Here is an 18,073-nt window from a genome sequence, read left to right as displayed (position 1 = left end):
CCGTGCCTGCGATGGGCTCGCCCGGTCTCAGAGGGTCACCCCAAAGGAACTGCAGGTGGGCGCAGCACCCAGAGTGGGTGTCCCAGCCTGAGAGGGACAGGACGGGACAACGACCCGCGTGTGTCTCCCCTCCACTGCCACCGCGCCACCCGCGTGAGAAAGTGCCACTGTCGCTTTAAGGGCGGAGGGTGGCGGCCGCTTTAAGGCGGGGGGTGCGGGGGAGATCAGCTGCCCGCCCACGGCCCCGCGGCCGCGCCGACACGGTGGGTCCGCGCCGCGGGTGGGGTCCCCGGGTGCTCCCGCATCCATCCCCGCCCGGGGTCCTCCCCCCTCGGGGTCTCCGTCCCCACCCCCATCGAGGTCTCCCCTTCCCCCCCACCTGCCTTGGGGGGCACCCCCAGGTCCCCTGGTCCTGCGTGGAGTGTGGGTGCCCACCCAGCTCCCCCTGAGCTCGGGGCGGCCCCGGGGCTGAGCCCGGCCGGCTCAGGGGGACGTGGCGCGGCGGCGGGGCCTCAGCCTGCCCGCGGGGGGCTCTGTCCTTTATCCTTTTTATTATTTTTTATTATAAATAATAATTTCTCTTTTTTATTGTCAATTTTTAACCCCTCCTTTCCTCGCTCGGGGAGCGCGGGATGGGGGTCTGGGGGCAGCCCCCGAGCCCTCCCCTCGGGGGTCGCTGTCGGTGGTAGGTGTCCCCCGGGGCTGCCCCTCTGCCATGGGGCAGGGGACCATGGGGCAGGGGGCCACGGGGCTGGCCGGAGTGCTCAGCCTGGCCGGGGCACTGTCAGCCGGGACCCCGCTGCTGGACATGGGACACACGGTCCCTCCCGGGGGGGATGCTCTGAGCCACGGACAGGGCCTGAATGTGAGTCTGGGGGCTGCGGTGGGCTTGGGGGGGGGGGACGGCGGGAGGGATGTGGGTGCTGCCGGGGTGGTGGGGTCCCGTCCTGTCCCGTCCCTGATTCTCCTTTCCCTGCCGTCGCAGTTGGGATCTCACCAGGATATCCTCCACTGCTGGTTTTCTCCTTTGAAAACCTCGTGGCTTGCCAGGCTGGCGCTTTCCTGTGGCCGGGTTTGGGTGGGGGCTGTGGGAGGACAAGGACAAGGGTGTGGACAAGGGCTCCCACTCCTGCTGGCCCTGGCACAGCCCTTGACCCACGCACATGTAGCACAGATGGGGAAACTAAGACAGGGATGACAGCGACCTGCTGAAAGCAGCCCCACAGAGGGGCAGTGCCGGATGGCAGCCCGTGTGGGGGTGGTGGGTGCTTGGGGTGGGTCCTGTCCCCTCAGGGTGCCCGATGGCAGCTCTCAGGGAGAGCAGTGGGTGCTCGGGGTGGGATTGGGCCTCAGGGTGCCCAGCTGAGCACCCCCTGCTCTGCCCTGCAGTGCTGGGAGGTTCGGAAACACAACAGCTCCGAGTGGTGCAGCTTCATCCGGAGCACTCCTGACTGCCGGATGGATGGCGGCTTCCTCGACTACCTCAATGGGGTCTTCTGCATCTTTCCCCCGCAGCTGCTGCCCCTCGCTGTCACCCTCTATGTAAGGATGGGAGCAGGGTAGTGCTGGGGGATGCTCTGCTGTGGGGGCCTGGGGTGGGGACCCCACTGACCTCTGTCTGTGGCACCCCTGACCCCGCAGGCTCTCTGGCTGCTGTACCTGTTCATCATCCTCGGTGTGACGGCAGAGAAGTTGTGAGTGGCCCCGCAGAGGAGGGGACGGTCCCCAGGGTGAGCGGGAGCCCCTTGGTCCCCGAGCAGCCCCATCACCCCTTTCCACCTTCTCTGCCCTTCCAGCTTCTGCCCCAACTTGTCGGCCATCTCCACCAACCTGAAGCTGTCCCACAACGTGGCAGTATCCTTGGCAAATCACAGGGGGGGTGGCTGTGACAGGGTCACTTTGTGTCCCCTTGGCACCATGCCAGGGTAAATCAATTCAGAGTGTGAGCCTGGGGTGGCACTGGGAGAGGCGGTCGTGTGCTGGCACTGCACAGGAATGCACTGGCACTCATGTCCCCATGGGGAACAGACCATCAGACCTTTTCCTTGATGTCCCCTCTCCATGGTGTCACCTTCCTGGCCTTTGGAAATGGGGCACCAGATGTCTTCAGTGCTGTGGTGGCCTTTTCTGATCCCCGGACAGCAGGGCTGGCCATTGGGGCCATCTTTGGTAAGGAGACCTCCACTCCAGCTCCTCCCTGGGAGCTGCTGACTTGGGACTGGGTGTTTGGGAACAGCCTTGTGCGGTCATGGGATGTTCCTACCTGCTGAGAGGGTCCTGTTGCATTGTCAGGTGCTGGTGTGTTTGTGACCACGGTGGTGGCCGGGGGTATCGCCCTGGTCAAGCCCTTCACAGCCGCCTCCAGGCCCTTCCTCAGGGATGTCATCTTCTACATGTTGGCTGTCTTCCTCACCTTCATGGTCCTCTACTTTGGCAGGATCAGGCTGGGAGAGGCTCTGGGTGAGTACTGGGTGGGGCTGGGGCTGGGGGGTGGTAGCCTGGAGGTGCCATAACCCTCCATCATTCCCCCATCCCAGGTTACCTGGGGCTGTACATCTTCTATGTCTTCACTGTGGTGCTCTGCACCTGGATCCACCGGCGGCAGCGAGGAGATGGGCCAGTCTCCCCTGGGCCCTGGGAGCCAGGTAAGGGGCCATCTGGCTGTGATGGGAGCCCGAGTGTGTTGGGGTTTCCTTCTACTCTCCCCCTCCACCCCTCCTCCCCACAGAGATGCCGACAGATGCCCAAGAGCCGGAGTCCACAGGCACGAACAGCAGTGACTATGGTATGTTCTTTCTGGTGGGCTCGGGGCTGGGTCTGCTCTGTCCTTGGGCATCCTAGAGACCCCCAGGCTGCTGTATGTGTGACTGAGCCCATGGGGTGCCAGGTGCTGCCCTGGGGCAGGGAGATCTCCCTGGAGGCATGCAGGGGACTGCAGCTCCATGCTGGAAGGGCTGAGGGGTGGCCGGAGAGCCCCCCACTCTGCTCACCCACCCTGGCCCTCTCAGGTGAGGAATATCGGCCCCTGCTGCCCTCCCAGGAGACCTCCCTGCGCATCCTCACCATGGCCCTCACCCCCTTGGACTACCGCAGGTGGAGGAGGAAGCCCTGGTACTGGCGGCTCTTCAAGGCCCTCAGGGTGAGTCAGGGGGAACATGACCCAGGAGAAGCCCTGTCATGGGGCATCCCCAACCCTGCTGGCCCTTGGGGCTGTATCACCCCTGAACTTTGCAGTGGGGATGGTGGAATCTGTGGTGGGTTGGGGATGGGTCCTGGGGCACCTTGCAGGGTGTCCCAGCTTGGGGGTCCCCCATCCCAGGTGCCCGTGGAGCTGGTGCTGCTGCTCACTGTTCCTGTTGTGGACCCTGACAAGGATGATCTGAACTGGAAGAGACCCCTTAACTGCCTGCACATCATCACCAGCCCCCTGCTCTGCGTCCTCACCCTGAAGTCAGGAGCCTGTAAGAGTCCGGGGTGGTCCCAACTCCAAGGAAGGGATGGGACTGACAAGGCCACCAAAGCCTTGGGGACTATTGGTACCCTTCAGAGCTGGCTCCCTGTTCTGGGGAAGGAAGGACAGGCAGTGAAGAGCCAAGCCAGAGAGCCTGGTTTGCTGCTGGATGCACCCTCATAGCATCCATGTCCTGGAGGAAAAATGAAGCAAGCCCTGCCTGCCTGAGGAAACGGGCACTGAGGGGAGCAGCCCTGTGAGGGCTTAGGGTAGAGGTGGCTTTAGGGAACAAGGGTTTACCTCCTACCTCAAGCCTGGTTGGATCCTGCCCCAGCTGCTCTGATGCTCCTTCTCCCCACCATGTGCAGATGGGCTGTACCTGATCCAGGGTATCTTCCCAGTCTGGGGACTGGTCATACTGGTTGGTTCTGTCCTGGCGATCATCATCTTCATCACCACAAGCAACGAGGACCCACCCAAGTATCACTGTGTAAGATGTCTCCCAGCCCTGAACACCCACCGGTGTCCAGCCCAGCCTGCTCTGATTGGGGCTGAGGGTCCTGGGGGCAGAGCAGGACCCAGGACCTCTTTCACATTCCCCAGTGTCCCCAGGAGGGATATGACTGGCTGGAAGTGTGCAGGGTCCCATGGGATGTACCCAGGGAGCAGCTTGCACCCTTTTCTGGCAGGTATTTGCCTTCCTTGGGTTTTTGGCCAGTGCCATGTGGATCAACGCCGCGGCCACGGAGCTGGTGAACATCCTGCGGACCCTGGGCATCATCTTTCAGCTGAGCAACACTGTGCTGGGCTTGACACTGCTGGCCTGGGGCAACAGCATCGGTGGTGAGGGCTCTGCTGTGCCCCAGTGGCCCACACATACCCCCCAGGGTGCCCCTGCCATGCCCCAAGGTCTCTCCTTCTCTCTCTGCAGACACCTTCTCCGACCTCACCATGGCACGGCAGGGCTATCCCCGCATGGCCTTCTCCGCCTGCTTTGGGGGCATCATCTTCAGTATCCTTTGGGTGCCAGGGGCGGGGGCTGCCTCAGTTTCCCTGCCTACAGCTAAGGGAGATCCCCTGGTCCTGTGGGACCCCTGGAGAGGAGCTGGACAGGATCCATCATCCCAGGGCCCCAGTGATGTTGGCAACCTCCCTGATGTCCTCACGGTGTGAGAGGACTGGTGTGGTATTTGTGAGCTGCAGGGATGAAGCCATCAGCACCCCCCTGTTCCCATGGCTGGTCCCAGCCCCAGCAGGGTGAGAGTTGGGGCTGGAGTCTGGCAAATTTGGCACTGGCCAAGGGAAGGAGGGGAAGAGGCTGTGCCTCCCCTCTGGTGAGTCCCCACCACACCAGGCTGAAGCCTCTCCTCCTCAAGTGCTCCAAGTTGTATTCACCACAAGCAGGGAATGCTTTGGGCCAGACAACAGCCCTGGGGGGCAGGAAGCAGGAGGAGGAAGACTGGTGCTCATTCCCCAGGGTGGGAGGGACGTGGCTGGTTCTGTCACTCCCCTGAGGTCTCCTGTGCTGTGTCCATCCTGAACCTGCCCCAGACATCCTGGTCGGTGTGGGACTGGGCTGCCTGCTGCAGATGTCCAGCAACCAGCCACTGGTGAAGGTAAGGCTGCAGTGACATGTGACATAGGTGAGGCTGGCAGCGGGACTGAGGTATCCCCTCACACCTCTCCCCATCTCTCTGGCAGCTGGAGCCCGACAGTCTCCTGGTCTGGGTCCTGGCCGGGGCCCTGGGGCTGAGCCTGGTCTTCTCCTTCGTGTCGGTGCCAGCTCAGTGCTTCCAGCTGGGCAAGGCCTACGGCATCTGCCTCATCACCTACTACCTGGCGTTCCTCTGCATGGCCCTGCTGACTGAGTTCAGGGTGATCCATCTCTCCACCTCTGACTGACCCCAGGAGATCACATCCAGCCCTGGATCTTGCTCTGCCTTCCTGCTGCATCGGGGCCTCAGTGCCCCTCCCCTGTCCCTGCCAGGGGGACAAGGGCTCCCTGAGCCCAGCTGAGCTGCTGGAGGTGCCAGCCCAGCCCTCAGCCCTCACTTCTAGGAGAGAGGGTGGTTGTGGTTGGAGGAGTTGTTAGTCATTAGCCACATCCTCCCCTTGCTCTGTTTAATCTGTTTAACTCAAGGCAGTCTTGGGCAGGAGCAAGGTCGAGGTCTTGGCTGCCTCTGGTGCCAGAGGCAGAGGCAGCTCCAGCTCAGGGGCACAACAGGAGAGGCTTTACCTTCTCAACCACTTCACCTTTCCCTCCTCACCTCCATCCAGCTGCTCCAGGACAGGGATGGGGCAGTTGTGTATACAGGGTAATTGAGAAGGTCCAAGCACATGTTTGTCCCTTTAAAGGACACTGTGTTGGCACCATGGGGCTGGAACAGCAGCCAGGGCAGAGCCAGACAGGGTTAAGGTGAGACAATGCTCCAGGGCAACACTGGGTTTAGTGCAAGCAAAGCTGGAGGAAAAACAAACACCAAACCAAGGGAGGCTGGTTTCCCCTACTCTTTTTAGTGACATTTTTCAACCTGAGTTTCAGATCCTACTTTTCTCCTGCTGGGGTGAGCAGAGCTGTAGGAAAGGATCTGGAGTTTCGACACAGTGTTAGCCTCTGGCAGGACTAGATTTAGGCACTGTAAAAAAATTGCAATAAAAACCCCGCAACCCCAACACTGACTTTTGTTTGCTGTGAGGGCAATTTCTCCTGCCCTGTGCTGTTGTGACACAGTCCTTACTCAGCACGGTCCTTGGAGGGCAGAGGGAACAGCTGAGGCTGAGCTGGGAGTGACACCCTAGGCCACCCAGGGTGGTTTTTCCCAGGGTCTGGGAAAGTGGTTTCCTTTGGGTTCACCAGCAGCTGCTGTCCCGAGAGCAGTCACATGTCCCGTTGGGAATCGCTGTGTCAGGCACGGGGTCAGCACTGGCAGCGAGAGGCACTGCTCAGTCCCGGGGGACAGGGACACGGGAGGGGCTGCCCGCAGTCCCGGGGGAGGAGCAGAGTGGCTGGGCTCGTGTTCCCAGCTGGAGGGTCCACAGAGCACGGGCTGCAATGCCAAGTGCTGTTGCAGAGCGACACCCACATCACTGCCCCACGGGACGGGGGTGTTGTGCAAGCGGCACAACCGCGGACCCAGTCCCTGCTCCCTCTGGGGGTTCCAGCAGCCTCCCGGCCCTGCAGCATTTCTCCCTCTAACCAGGGGTTTCACAAGAAATAACGATCTCTGTGCTTCCAGCTATTGGCTCTGCCCTCAACCTCCTCCGGCAGCTGCCGGAATTATCCGGGAGCCAAGCCCCACTTCCTTCCACCCAGGGCAGGGGTAAAGCAATCGAAACCGCAGTCAACGTTCCGAAACAGCGATACAGCGTCAAACAGCCCTTCTGGCCTTAACCCTGCACTGCGGCTGAGTTCAGGAACATAACTGAAAGCATTATCTTAATGTTTAGGGGGGGAAATGGTAGGGGGAGGGCAGAAGAGAGCTGGGCTTTGCAATGTCCTGGAACAGGAATTCAGAGCAGTTGTCAGGGCATGAATGCAAAACATTCCCAATCCAAGCACTTGCCACAGGAGAGGGAGCACGGCCAGTGCCCCTCTTCAAACACTGGAAATGCTTCAGCTTGGCCAAACCCCACTTCTGGAATAGCACAGGGAAGGAGGAGGGAAGCCACTGCCTTTACAAAGCCAAGGATGCTTTTTATTAGTGCGCTTGAAAAAATCTAGAGAACATCTGACAGACATATCCATAAAATCGTTTTTATAAACAAAACACCAGCATACAAAATCCTGCAGTGCTTCCTCCCGTGCTCCCTACAAAATGATTGTCTCCATCATTAGTCTGTGTGGTGGGGGGTGAGGGGGAGAGGAGGATAAATAGAAGGGGATGCCCCGTACTCAAACTTTGTTTCCTTCCAAAGTCATATGGAAGAAGCAAACTCCTGCCACCCTCCTTAGTTTACAAAAATAATTAACCCAGTGGGTATGTGGGACTGGATCAACACGTCAGCATGAAGCCATGGAGGCAGCACCTGTGCCCTGATCCCCAGCCCAAGCCCTCCACAGAGCCCTGTTATTGCATGCTAAGCAGGTCAGTGCCCCCCTCAGTACAGCTTAGAGCCACAGCTCCTTTCACACCCAGAAAACATCCCCAGAAAAACCTCACTGACAGCCCTGCCAGGAGAAATAGGCTGCAGGGGAATGTGGAGATTAAACACAGCCACATTTTTTCCCCTCTAACCTTCACAATGCTCATTCATCCTGCCCACAACTTAAAGCACAATAAACACCATCTCCTGCAGCCCCAGGACTAATCTGGATAAACCTCCCAGACTGCAACTCCACGCAGAGCAACTGCAAGAGCAACAACGGCACTGCTTGTTAATTTGTGGTCAAATTTATGGTTTGGAAAACAGCCCTTTAAGGTCCTTCATGGTTCAGCTCAGAAATAGTTTCATACCTTCAAGTATCCAGAAAGGAAACAAAGAGTTGCCGTGAGGCACCCAGGGAGTTTGGCAAGGGTTGGGAGCAGCCAGTGGTGTGTGTGCTGCCTGGAAAGCTGCTCACCCACTCCTTCCATCCCATAGCTCCCACCTTGCTGTGGAGGGAGAGCTTTCCAGAAGCAGCTCTGTCTTGCCTACTTCTGAAAGTCTCATCCACCCAGGAAATGCTCCTGAGCTGCCTGGGGTAGGATCAGCCCTCTCTCACTGTCCTTATGCCACATGGTGAGGCCACCAAGAAAAAGACAGGGATGTGGGACAAAGGGAATGGGGACACAGATCTCCCACTGCCTGATGTACCCAGAAGAAAGAGAAAGCCTCCCCAGCAAGCTCTTCTCTTAGTCAGAACCTGAGGAAAGACCAAACAGCAAGAGGTGAAGAGAACCTCTGCCAGATACTTCTATCCCTCAGCACCTTCTGTGCTGACAGGGAAAAGAGGGACTTGGAGAGACAGGTTCAAATGAAACATGAGCAACAACACAACCTGCCACAATCAAACAAAAAATGTGACAGAGCTGGGAAGGGGTCCCTTTTCCCTCTTCCTTCCCAGCCCTCAGCTGCCAGGTCTGGCAGCCTCCCTACCAGCTGCACAAAAGCAGATGGATGAGAAGAATCTTTGCCTTCCACGTTCCTCCTGTGTCCAAAATTCAGGGGAACAGTAAAGCTCTTAAGTGGATCTTCCCAAGATCCAACTTGAGTCGACATTTGCCAGCCAGAAGAACATTTCTGCAGGGGTGAGAGCAAGGGAGGAGCAACACTGCTGGTGCTGGGACACTCTCACCTGCACAGAGTAAGGACCTGGCTAAGCACTAACTAGTAGGACTGTTTGAAGCTCTCCCTAGGCCAGAGCCAGGCAAAAATAAGCCAGACTTGGAGCTGCAAAGCCTTCCACTCTTGCTCCCAGTCATTTATCTGAGCTACGGACCAGCCAGAGGTTTGTCCTTGGCAGAGCAGGTGGCCAAGTGGCAGAGGCCAACAGCCACATCACCCTGCACCAGAGACAGGAGCTTTGGGGTTTGCAGATCCCAGCCCCAGGCAGGGCCACAGGCAGGACTGACCAGCAGCAATGCAGATAGTGAATGCCTATAGCAGAGACAGAGTTCATGTCCCCAGACCCCTGTCCCACCTATGGTCACAACATGATGAGGTGCTGGCCCTTGGTTCTGCCACAGAACTACTCAGGGACAGCTAAATTCAATAATCAGAGCTGGAGCTACTACAAGGAGTGCATCTAGGTGTGTCAAGAAGGAGGGGGAAGGCAGTCTGCTCTTCCAAAAGTGCTGAGATTTCACCCCACTTCCCCTTTCTTTGCATAAGGAAGAAGGTGGAGAAGAAAAACTCACTCCCTGATCTTTTATTCCTAGGTTAATGGTACCCTTGAAGCAAAAGGGATCTTCAGAAAGGGACAAGGTTTTAATACTAAGCAGGTGACTTAGTGAATTCCCTGCTATTAATGGATCACAGATCCCTTTCCCCATGGTCTGTTAGTGGTAAGACAAACAGCAGGCTGGAGCCTGGGGAGTGGCTCAGAGGGACAAGGGCTCTGTTCTGTCCAAGATGTTCACCCTGCTCAATCAGTGTGCAGCAGCCTTACAGAGTCCCCTGGGCCTCTGGTTTTTTCAGCAACCCACTGCTGGGGAAGAGATTTGAACCCTATACCAGTACACTGACAAGTCTATATACATCATCCCAAAATATGCTGTGAAGGAATACTCTAGGTTATTGCATAGAAGGCAGCTCGCATTAGCTAGGCCTAGATGACAGTCTGGGAGCGTTGTCGGAGGCTCAGGGGCTTCAGAGAGCTGTTGGAAGCAGATGCAGGTTCTTGCAATGGTGTTTGGGATTCCTCTTTTCTGGAGTGTTCCTCATACCATTCCTGCAACGGGAGAACAAACACACAGGGATCAGATTCTGCCCCACACTGGTCTCACAGCCTGATCAGCCTTTGGTGACTGTGCCATGTTTCAAGGCACATTTCATGTTCAGGTACAGAGGGCTCCTTCCAAAGCTCTGGATACTCCTGGAACAACCCTGTTAACTGCAGCCCAGTTGTGAACAATGCACTGAGACCTTGCCACCTGCAGCCCAAGCAAACCTGGGCAAGGAAATATCCCTCTCTCAGGATGTCCCTGCTGAACAGCTAGGGCTCTGGTATCAATGTTCTGTGATGTTTGGGATTTGCAGAGCTGCTCCCAGTCCTGTGTTACAGTGTGTTCATCTCTGAATCACAGACTAAGAAGAACAGGCAAGGAGCTTCTCTGCAGATCACCCAGCCTCGTGGTAAATAACATACTCATTTTCTTTAGGGAGACTGAAGACTCGTCCCAAGCTGCCAGCCCCAGGGACAAAGGACAGATTCAAATGGCTACAAGATTAATCCTTTCAGTACTAATGATTACATTAGTCCATGACCTTCAACTGCCCTTCGCAGGACAGTGACCAAATCCATGGCAGAAAGCTCCTGACCACAGAGGGCACAAGCAGGAAGGTGCTAAACAATCCAGGGAATCAGCTGATTTGTGTGTTTCTCACCTTGCTCAGCCTCCTATTCTGCAGGCAAACCAGGCAGCACTGCCCACACCACACACTGCCTGGGAGAACCCTTGATTTCTGTGTCAGACAGACACGCCTAAGCACAAACACTATCACATTCCAGGGGTTTAACAACCCTGGGCTCAGCAGCCAAGCCTTAGGCACATGCTCACAGCCCCAGCAAACACCTGGGCAGCCCAGGTGAGCTCAGCCAAGCTGAAGTGCCTGCACACACCCTGGGTGTGGTTACAGGGACTCTGCTGACACACCTGCACAGCTGGACACCTGGACCCACCGAGGAGGCTCTGATGTGCCCTGTGGTTTAACAAAATCCCTGAGAGCAAGAATGGATCAATCTGAACCACACTTCATGGATGTCCACCCTCATCAGTTGCTTGCCCTCAGAGGAAGGCAGTCTCCAGTGTTTAAAAAGGTGATTTGTAATTCCAGGCAATGTTTTGCTCCCCACAGAGACCTGTTAATATCTCCAGCTCAGGCCCACGTACCTGTATCTCCTCCTCATACATCTTCATACTCAAATCACTTTTGGTCCTCGATCTTCGTCCCAGAAACACTGTTGACATTTGCTAAAGAGTTGAAGAAGGAGGAAAAACCAAGAAAGACAATAATCAGTCACTGAGCAGCTCACAGGATCAGTCCTGGAACTTCAGGCATTCTTCATGTGGACAGCCTCATCCAATGATGAGCTCAGGCTATCCTGGGCTCCTCTTGTCAAGGGAGAAAGGCATTTTAGGGTGCACAGCACTGATATAAAAGCAGGCACCCACTGCAGCTGGGAGAAATCACACTGAGCAGATCCCCAAAGACTACAGAGGGAGATGCAGCTCGGATGGATGTGTCTAACAGTGGTGCTTAAGTGAGTTAGATGAACATGACATCAGTGCCTGGAAAAGGCTCAAACCCAAGTTACAATGAAGATCTTATGTAAGAACAATTTCAGATCTCACTTACCTAGACCACATTATTTACTGCATGGGGCTGGACCTTTGAAACTGTGTAAACAGAGCGCTGAAGTCAAAATTACTCTCTGACCACATGAATTATATAAGCAGGATTGAGAAGCAAAAGAAACCTCAGGTCTGGCATTATCACTTCAAGGCTGAGGACAACCTCCTGCTTTGGTTTATTGTCTTTAAAACTGCTTCTGATCAGTATCACCATCCCTGTTCTGAGTTTTGTCTGTGAACAAGGGCTCAGCCTGTACCTACCGAGCCACCCAAAGCAAATAAAGGTCACCTGAGAGACTGCAGCACCTGCCCTTTGCCGTGGTGATATAAGAACATAATGGCTGTTATTAAAACAACCACTTAACCTCTTCCCAGATGCATGAGACAACAGTTCTGAGATAAGAGCTCATTTTTCCAATTGCCCATCCTGTTTTAGAATGAAAATGTAAGCAGTGCCATGGAGGAAAGAACGACCTGGAATCGATGGCATCATATTGCTGCACAATTCTCCAGGACTGTCCAAGCCTCAGTGTATGATGGCACAGAGAGAAGCAGGAGAATTACAAGGCAGTGGCATCCTTACAGAAAAATAAATATACTTTTTTCCAGTCAGCACTGGGCCAGGACAGGTCTAAGGGAAGTTTGCAGGGAGTAGGGACAAGCCCTTTTCAAGGTTTTTCAGAAGGCAGGGGAAACTCAGCTGCTGGTTTTCTAGAGCAGCAAAACTTTGTGCTGCTGTAGAGTCCCTCCAGTAGCTCAGCTCTCAACACTACAAAGGACAAAGGATCTCTCTTCAGACAGCAAAAGGCACTGTGGCCCTGCCAAGCCTCCCTCTCCTGAAGCTGAGAACTTGCAGTGTTTCCTCCTACCCCGTATTTGTCCATCTGCAAAACGATCTTCTGCAGCTGAGCTGTTTCAGCGGCGGCCGAACTCCTCTTGTACAGCTCAATGATGCCAATCACTTCCTCCTTGGAGATCTCCTTCTCCAGCACAATGCCATTGTCTTCTGGAGAAGGAAGAAACAGAAGAGGGAGAATAAGTCTCCAGGATGAACATTGCTTTATCAGCCACTCTGATAACCCTGCAAGGCAAAGCCTAAAGCACACAGGACCAAGCCAGAGGTCAGGTACAGCCTGTATATGATTTTGTGACTAGAACATGTATGTTCTTGACCCTCAAAAAGGCAGGGAAGAGGGTAACTAGTGTGTAGGGCCAGCAAACTTTCTGGCCCAAACCATTTTCTCAACTTCTTAAAACATCAGGCTCCTCAGTAATTAAAAAAAATGAATCTTGTAGCTTTTTGCTTGCCTGAAATTTAAGAAAGCAAATGACGACACAGGAATTTCTGCTGCTAGACCTTCATCTGCCTAAAAGATCTTGGGAGTTCAGAGCTAACCAGTGTCCTTCACTGCTCCCTTCAAACTGGGTCCAAGAGGTATCACAATGGCAAGTGTTTCCTTCAGAAACAACTTCTGGCTTCTACCATGTACCACATAAATTTGATCTCCTTGCACTTAAAAAAATGGGCTGCTGGGACCTTCATCATGTTTCCACAGGGAAGATTTTCTGCTGTTGAATGTGTAAGTGCAGTAGCTATAGCTCCTTCCTGAAGAAAAGTGTAAAGAATTATTAAGGTTAGACTACAAGGAAAATGAACAGGAAAGCCTGAATGAATAGCAGGAGAAGGGCTACAAGAGATGAGAGTGGGTTTGGCACCTAAATTAGCAGGTTATGAAGGTACCTGCAGTTTCAGACCCCCAGCTCAGGAGACAGAGGACAGGGAATAAAAGTGATGGTTCATAGGGGTGAGGGGATGGAGGGACCAGTCAGTGCCAGTTCCTAAAGGGAATATCCCAAACCAGCACCAGTCTAAGTGCAACTGGGAGATGTGAAAAGAATTGGACAGGCAGTGTCTGTTGTCCCCCATGTCATGGCAAACAATGCTGGCAAACCACCAGGATCAGTGTTTTGGTGCCTGAATGCTGGAAAAGCCACTTGGAGATGTTCTGCTGCCAGGGAGTACATTAGTGAGGAATAGAAAATGGTTTAAAAAAAATTAGTCATCTTTCCTTGCTGTAAGATCTCCAAGGTCTCCTGTTGAACTTTGCTACATTATTGCTGCAATGTTTCTTAGAGTTCTTTCATGAAATGAATATAGACTTCGTATTTTCAAGTAATTTCATTGAAATGGCTCAAGCAGTTGAAGTTTGTACATGTGTGCACACAAATATATATATATATTATATATGTACATATATCAAACACATACATACACCCAGACACACATTTTGGGGAGTGCTGGGAGAGAAATGAGGGCCAGAGCAGAAAGACCAGACACAAGGGAGAGAAGACACAATGTTGCAGGTCAATCAGTCCTCAGTCCTGACCTTCTGAATCCTGGTTCTTCCGAGTGTAGTTCATGCGGAAGACAAAAGCATCCAGAATAAAAGCCACAATGATTGTCATCACCACCATGGTCACAATATAGAAGATCATGAAGTAAAGACGGCTCCAGTGAGTAGTTTGGGATGTCACCCCTTCCTAAAGAGGAGAGGGAAGATGTCAGCAGTGCACAAAAGAAGGGACAGGCACTGTTAACTGCTTGACAACAGACATAAAGCAGCATGAACACACTCTCTCTTTAGTGGCTTCACAGTTGGCCCAAGGGACTGCTTGTGCAATGCCCAATGCCCCAACTAGTCCTTGCAGATAAGCTGCCCCTCAAGGTGAAAAGAGAGGTTCCTCCATGCAAACACAGAGAACATTCAAGGCTTGTGGCTGTAAGAGCCATTGTGCCATGAGAACACAGCTTGGACAGCAGGGTGACAAACTGGAGTACAGAGTGACTTCATCTGTCCAGACTATGAAACCTGGCCTGAAGGCTGGTCAAGATTCACAACAAAACGTGCCCAGCAGCATCCCAGAGGTCAAATGCCACCCAAAGTTGAGTGGCAACAAGTGACAACATTGAGTCCATTCCAATCACCATGGGAAGAAAGCAGTTATGGCTTGGGAAGATCCAGCTCAACTGGCAGAGTCTGTGCTGTCTGTGCACACAGGGGAGCTCAGGTTTACTCACCATGATGATGTACCAGTCGTTGACAACTGTCAGCTCAAACAGTGTGACTGTACAGAAGAGAGAGAAAACAGACAGACAGTTGCTTTATCCATCCTGACCTATTTTACAGTGATTTTTAGACACCAAACTTTCAATACAGCCAGTCTGGAGACACAACACAAACCCTCACCACTGCAATTGCTTCAAACAAAGGAATTGAGACCCACAGAACCAGCAGCACGGCTCAATCTATATTTCTTAAAAGAATCAGAAACAGACCTGACTCTCTTCTCTGGAGAGCATGGAGACCTCTGAAATCTCCAGGAGTTAAGCATCTCTGCTAACACATTAAGAAAAATCACAGAGAGTAATCAACACAATGAAATTATTCTTCATCAGCGGATTCAAAGAAATGTATTGGCATCACTGCTGGTTCTTTAGAAGGGCAGTGACTTAATGCTCTCCTTAAACACCTCTGAAGTCTGGTCTGATCACCAGCCAGAACAGATCTGATGGCTTCCAGCTGGCTTTAAGAGACATCTGCTTACCTCACAAAACAGCCACAGCACAATTAGTCAGCTGGAGTTCTCCAGACAGAGAGCAGGATGCTGAGTGTTTGAGGTGCATTAGAAGGACTCTGAGAGAGTCCCGGGCTCACATGAGCATTACAGCATTACAGAGCCATCCAGCTCTGCAGGAACACAGAATAATCTTTGCTACAGACAAAACTGCTCTTACCAAAGCTGTTCAAAATGTTGTCAAAGTTGTTGAGATAGTAATACCCTTCTTCCACAACTGTTTTGTTGCCAACTGTGTGATTCACCCACCGGTAGGAATCTGCAACTGTGCTTGTGCTGGTTGGAGAAACCAGGACAAAGAATCAGCAGAGACTGGAAAAGCAAGGAAAATCTCAAGGATTATAAATGCCAACCCCCCTAGAAGGTGGTGAGCAGGGTGGCAGTTTCTACCTCAGCTTTTCCTCTGAAAGAAGGCCCCTCTCCTTCATAGCTCAGCACAAACCCAGGGAGCACATGGAGTCTTTCTAACCATTCTGCAAATATTATACCAGAGAAACTGAGTGTCTGAGTTGGATTCATTGGCTCATAGCCTTAAAGCTTGGCATTCCCAAGTAGTCTGCCATAATCTAAGATGAAAAGGGCACAGGACCAGGTGAATTTATCTTGGTGCAAGTGGAGGTCTAAATATTTAATACATTTGGCCAAGCAACTCTGGCATAGAAACATAGAATAATTTGGGTTGGAAGAGACCTTAAAGACCATCTCATTCCAACCTCCTGCCAGGGACACGGACACCTTCCACTAGGTCAGGTTGCTCAGAGTCCCATCCAACCTGGCCTTGGACACTTCCAGGGGTGGGGCAAGAGAAGTGAAGTATCTCTTGGATTTTTGCCACAAGTTGCCTGAACTACAACAACCCCACTGAGTCCCATCCTCTGGCCCTTTCTCCACTGGAAAATAATGCTGCCAGGGCTCACTGCTGCTGGCTGAGCACCAACAGCACTTCTGAGGGGGATGGATTTCAGGTACTCACTTGCAGCAGTTCGGGTAGACCACGCCAGCAAAGAACTCCATGCCAACAATGGCAAAGCAATAGTAGAAGATCAGAAGGGTTAAACCCAGGCTGAAGGCAAAAACAGAAAGAGTACTGTGCTACTGAAGAGTTGCTAAGGCAGGGAAACACAAAACCCCAGTCTGGTTGCTCTGGAAGGAATTTCCAGTGGCTGGGAGACAGCACTGAAAAGCCCAGACCACCCTCCCTGCTGCTGCGGCTCTGCAGTTCTTTGCCTGCTCTCATTCAAAAGTCCTTGGACAAGGAGCTTGCCACTTGCTGAAGAGAGACTCTAAGAGCAGCCTGGATTCCCTCCCAGTCTGTCCTTTTCTGTTAAACAAATGTCTCTCCACAGTTTCTTTAACAAAGAGCACCACACACTGTTTCTGCCCTCTCCACATCCTGGCATGCAGGACTGTGCCAGGAGCAGGGCTCTCCAGCCAACACGCTCTGCTCAGACCTCCTGCAAGGGAATCACGGCTGAGGATGCCCCACTCCAACACCAACCTCCTTCTGCCCCTCCATTTCAATAATGCTCTCAAGTGGTTCTACTAAGTACAGGGGAACAGCTGGGCCTGAGTATATCCATGCCAATGTTCTTCCCAAATGGGCCTCCCCTCTCAGCAAGAGTGGGATGGGGGAGAAAAATTAAAACAAGCATTTACTCTCAGTTATGCTCTTAACACAAAAGCAGGAGGAGGCCCAGAGTGCTGGAGTGTTGCTTATCACATACTGCTCCAAGAAATTGGAAGATTAACATCCCACTGCAGCACAGTGAAGAGTCAGTAACAATCTACTGGCAGGTCAGAGCATAAATCCCTTCAGCAGGTTTGACAGGTGCCTGTCCTGTCCCCAGCCCTGGACACTAAACCTGCACTCCCCACCACCACCCAAACAGAGGAAGGAAGTTGGTACCTGGCCATCCGAGGGAACAACTCAAACATCGTGTCGAGGACGTTTCGGTAGCGCTTCTTCAACTTAAATAACCTGAAAGGAGAAGTCAGGAGCTACCTACACACTGCAGTTCTCCTGATGTCAGGAGAAATAGATAAAGGGGGTATCCCAGCTCTCTCTTCCTCACAGGTCAACAGCAGCAAGGTTTCCTGACATCAAACTTGCAGTATCTGCTCTTGCTCAAGTGGTCTCCACTCACCTAATGATGTTCTGCTGTCCCATCTGAATGTTTATGACACATTCAACTGAGTGTTTACAGGATTTAGGATCTCAAGCAAAAAAAGGTCTATGTCTTTTTACACAGCACAATACATAAACAGCTATTTAAAAAGCCTAAAGATCGTAATAACTTAAACTAGTCCTGTGTACAGGGTCAGGATTCATTCCTCCTTCCCTCAAACACAAGCTTTTCTGTGTTTCCCACATGACCCAATAAAAATTGATGAAAGAAAACTACATTGTGCCTGCTAATTTAAGATTTGGCAACTCCATTAGCCTTTACAGAGAAACACAGCTGCCAAACAGGCTTGGCAGGGGAGGAACTGAGAAAACATTATTTTTTTCCCCTTTGAGTGTCATAAAGTGTTTTTTAAATCCTTACTGAAGAGCTAAATTACATTAGCTTGTTTTTAACAAAACATTTTGCCTCAAATCCCTTCCCTCTAAGGCTCTTGAGGCGTTTGTGAAGGTGAATGTACCTCGACATGAGAGGGTTAATCAGCCCCAGCTCCCTGAGCTGCAGAGAGGTTACAGGCCATGGTCTTGCTTAAAGTGTGAGATGCAGTCAGAGTAGGGCTGTACTTCACCCTAGAAAGCAGCATCCTTTGAAAACTGTAATTTCTGGTAATTCAATGGAAATTATTAAACTGGCTCAGACTGTCTCACCCTGACAGAAGAGCTTTTCTCTGAACAGCATCAGACAATTTAGAGGAGGTGTAAGAACCCCACGAAGGCAGACACAGGATAATCTGCCCCTGGTAAATCCCTTGATCTCTATTAGAGATCAGCTTAAGCTCCAAAGCACGGGGTTTGATATCCCATCCCAAG

The 18,073-nt window shown here is 52.8% G+C and overlaps 2 protein-coding genes across 4 annotated transcripts in view; one reads left to right on the top strand and one right to left on the bottom strand.

The window, feature by feature from the left end:
• The first annotated feature begins 222 nt into the window (after positions 1-222).
• SLC8B1 (solute carrier family 8 member B1) lies at positions 223-6,118 on the top strand. The gene is made up of 15 exons (XM_071571694.1): positions 223-865; positions 1,390-1,542; positions 1,642-1,694; positions 1,797-1,855; positions 2,065-2,169; positions 2,293-2,460; positions 2,538-2,645; positions 2,729-2,785; positions 3,009-3,139; positions 3,320-3,461; positions 3,820-3,941; positions 4,141-4,294; positions 4,383-4,463; positions 5,003-5,067; positions 5,153-6,118. Exons 1-15 carry the CDS (start codon positions 716-718, stop codon positions 5,351-5,353), a joined length of 1,749 nt encoding a protein of 582 aa, XP_071427795.1. The 5' UTR covers positions 223-715; the 3' UTR covers positions 5,354-6,118.
• A 1,002-nt stretch (positions 6,119-7,120) lies between these two features.
• The window catches only part of TPCN1 (two pore segment channel 1), a 45,614-nt gene continuing 34,661 nt past the window's right edge, over positions 7,121-18,073 (bottom strand). For all 3 annotated transcript variants that reach the window (XM_071571690.1, XM_071571692.1, XM_071571691.1), the window contains 8 exons: positions 16,988-17,059; positions 16,055-16,144; positions 15,242-15,357; positions 14,525-14,571; positions 13,833-13,986; positions 12,315-12,451; positions 10,984-11,064; positions 7,121-9,821 (listed from right to left, as the gene is read on the bottom strand). In XM_071571690.1, coding sequence (XP_071427791.1) covers positions 9,699-9,821; positions 10,984-11,064; positions 12,315-12,451; positions 13,833-13,986; positions 14,525-14,571; positions 15,242-15,357; positions 16,055-16,144; positions 16,988-17,059 — 820 coding nt within the window. In that variant the 3' untranslated portion in view covers positions 7,121-9,698. The remainder of the gene's footprint in view (positions 9,822-10,983; positions 11,065-12,314; positions 12,452-13,832; positions 13,987-14,524; positions 14,572-15,241; positions 15,358-16,054; positions 16,145-16,987; positions 17,060-18,073) is intronic.

This window comes from Pithys albifrons, chromosome 17 (genome assembly GCF_047495875.1).
Source record: "Pithys albifrons albifrons isolate INPA30051 chromosome 17, PitAlb_v1, whole genome shotgun sequence".
NCBI lineage: Eukaryota > Metazoa > Chordata > Aves > Passeriformes > Thamnophilidae > Pithys > Pithys albifrons.
This window is presented reverse-complemented; position numbering and strand designations above follow the sequence as displayed.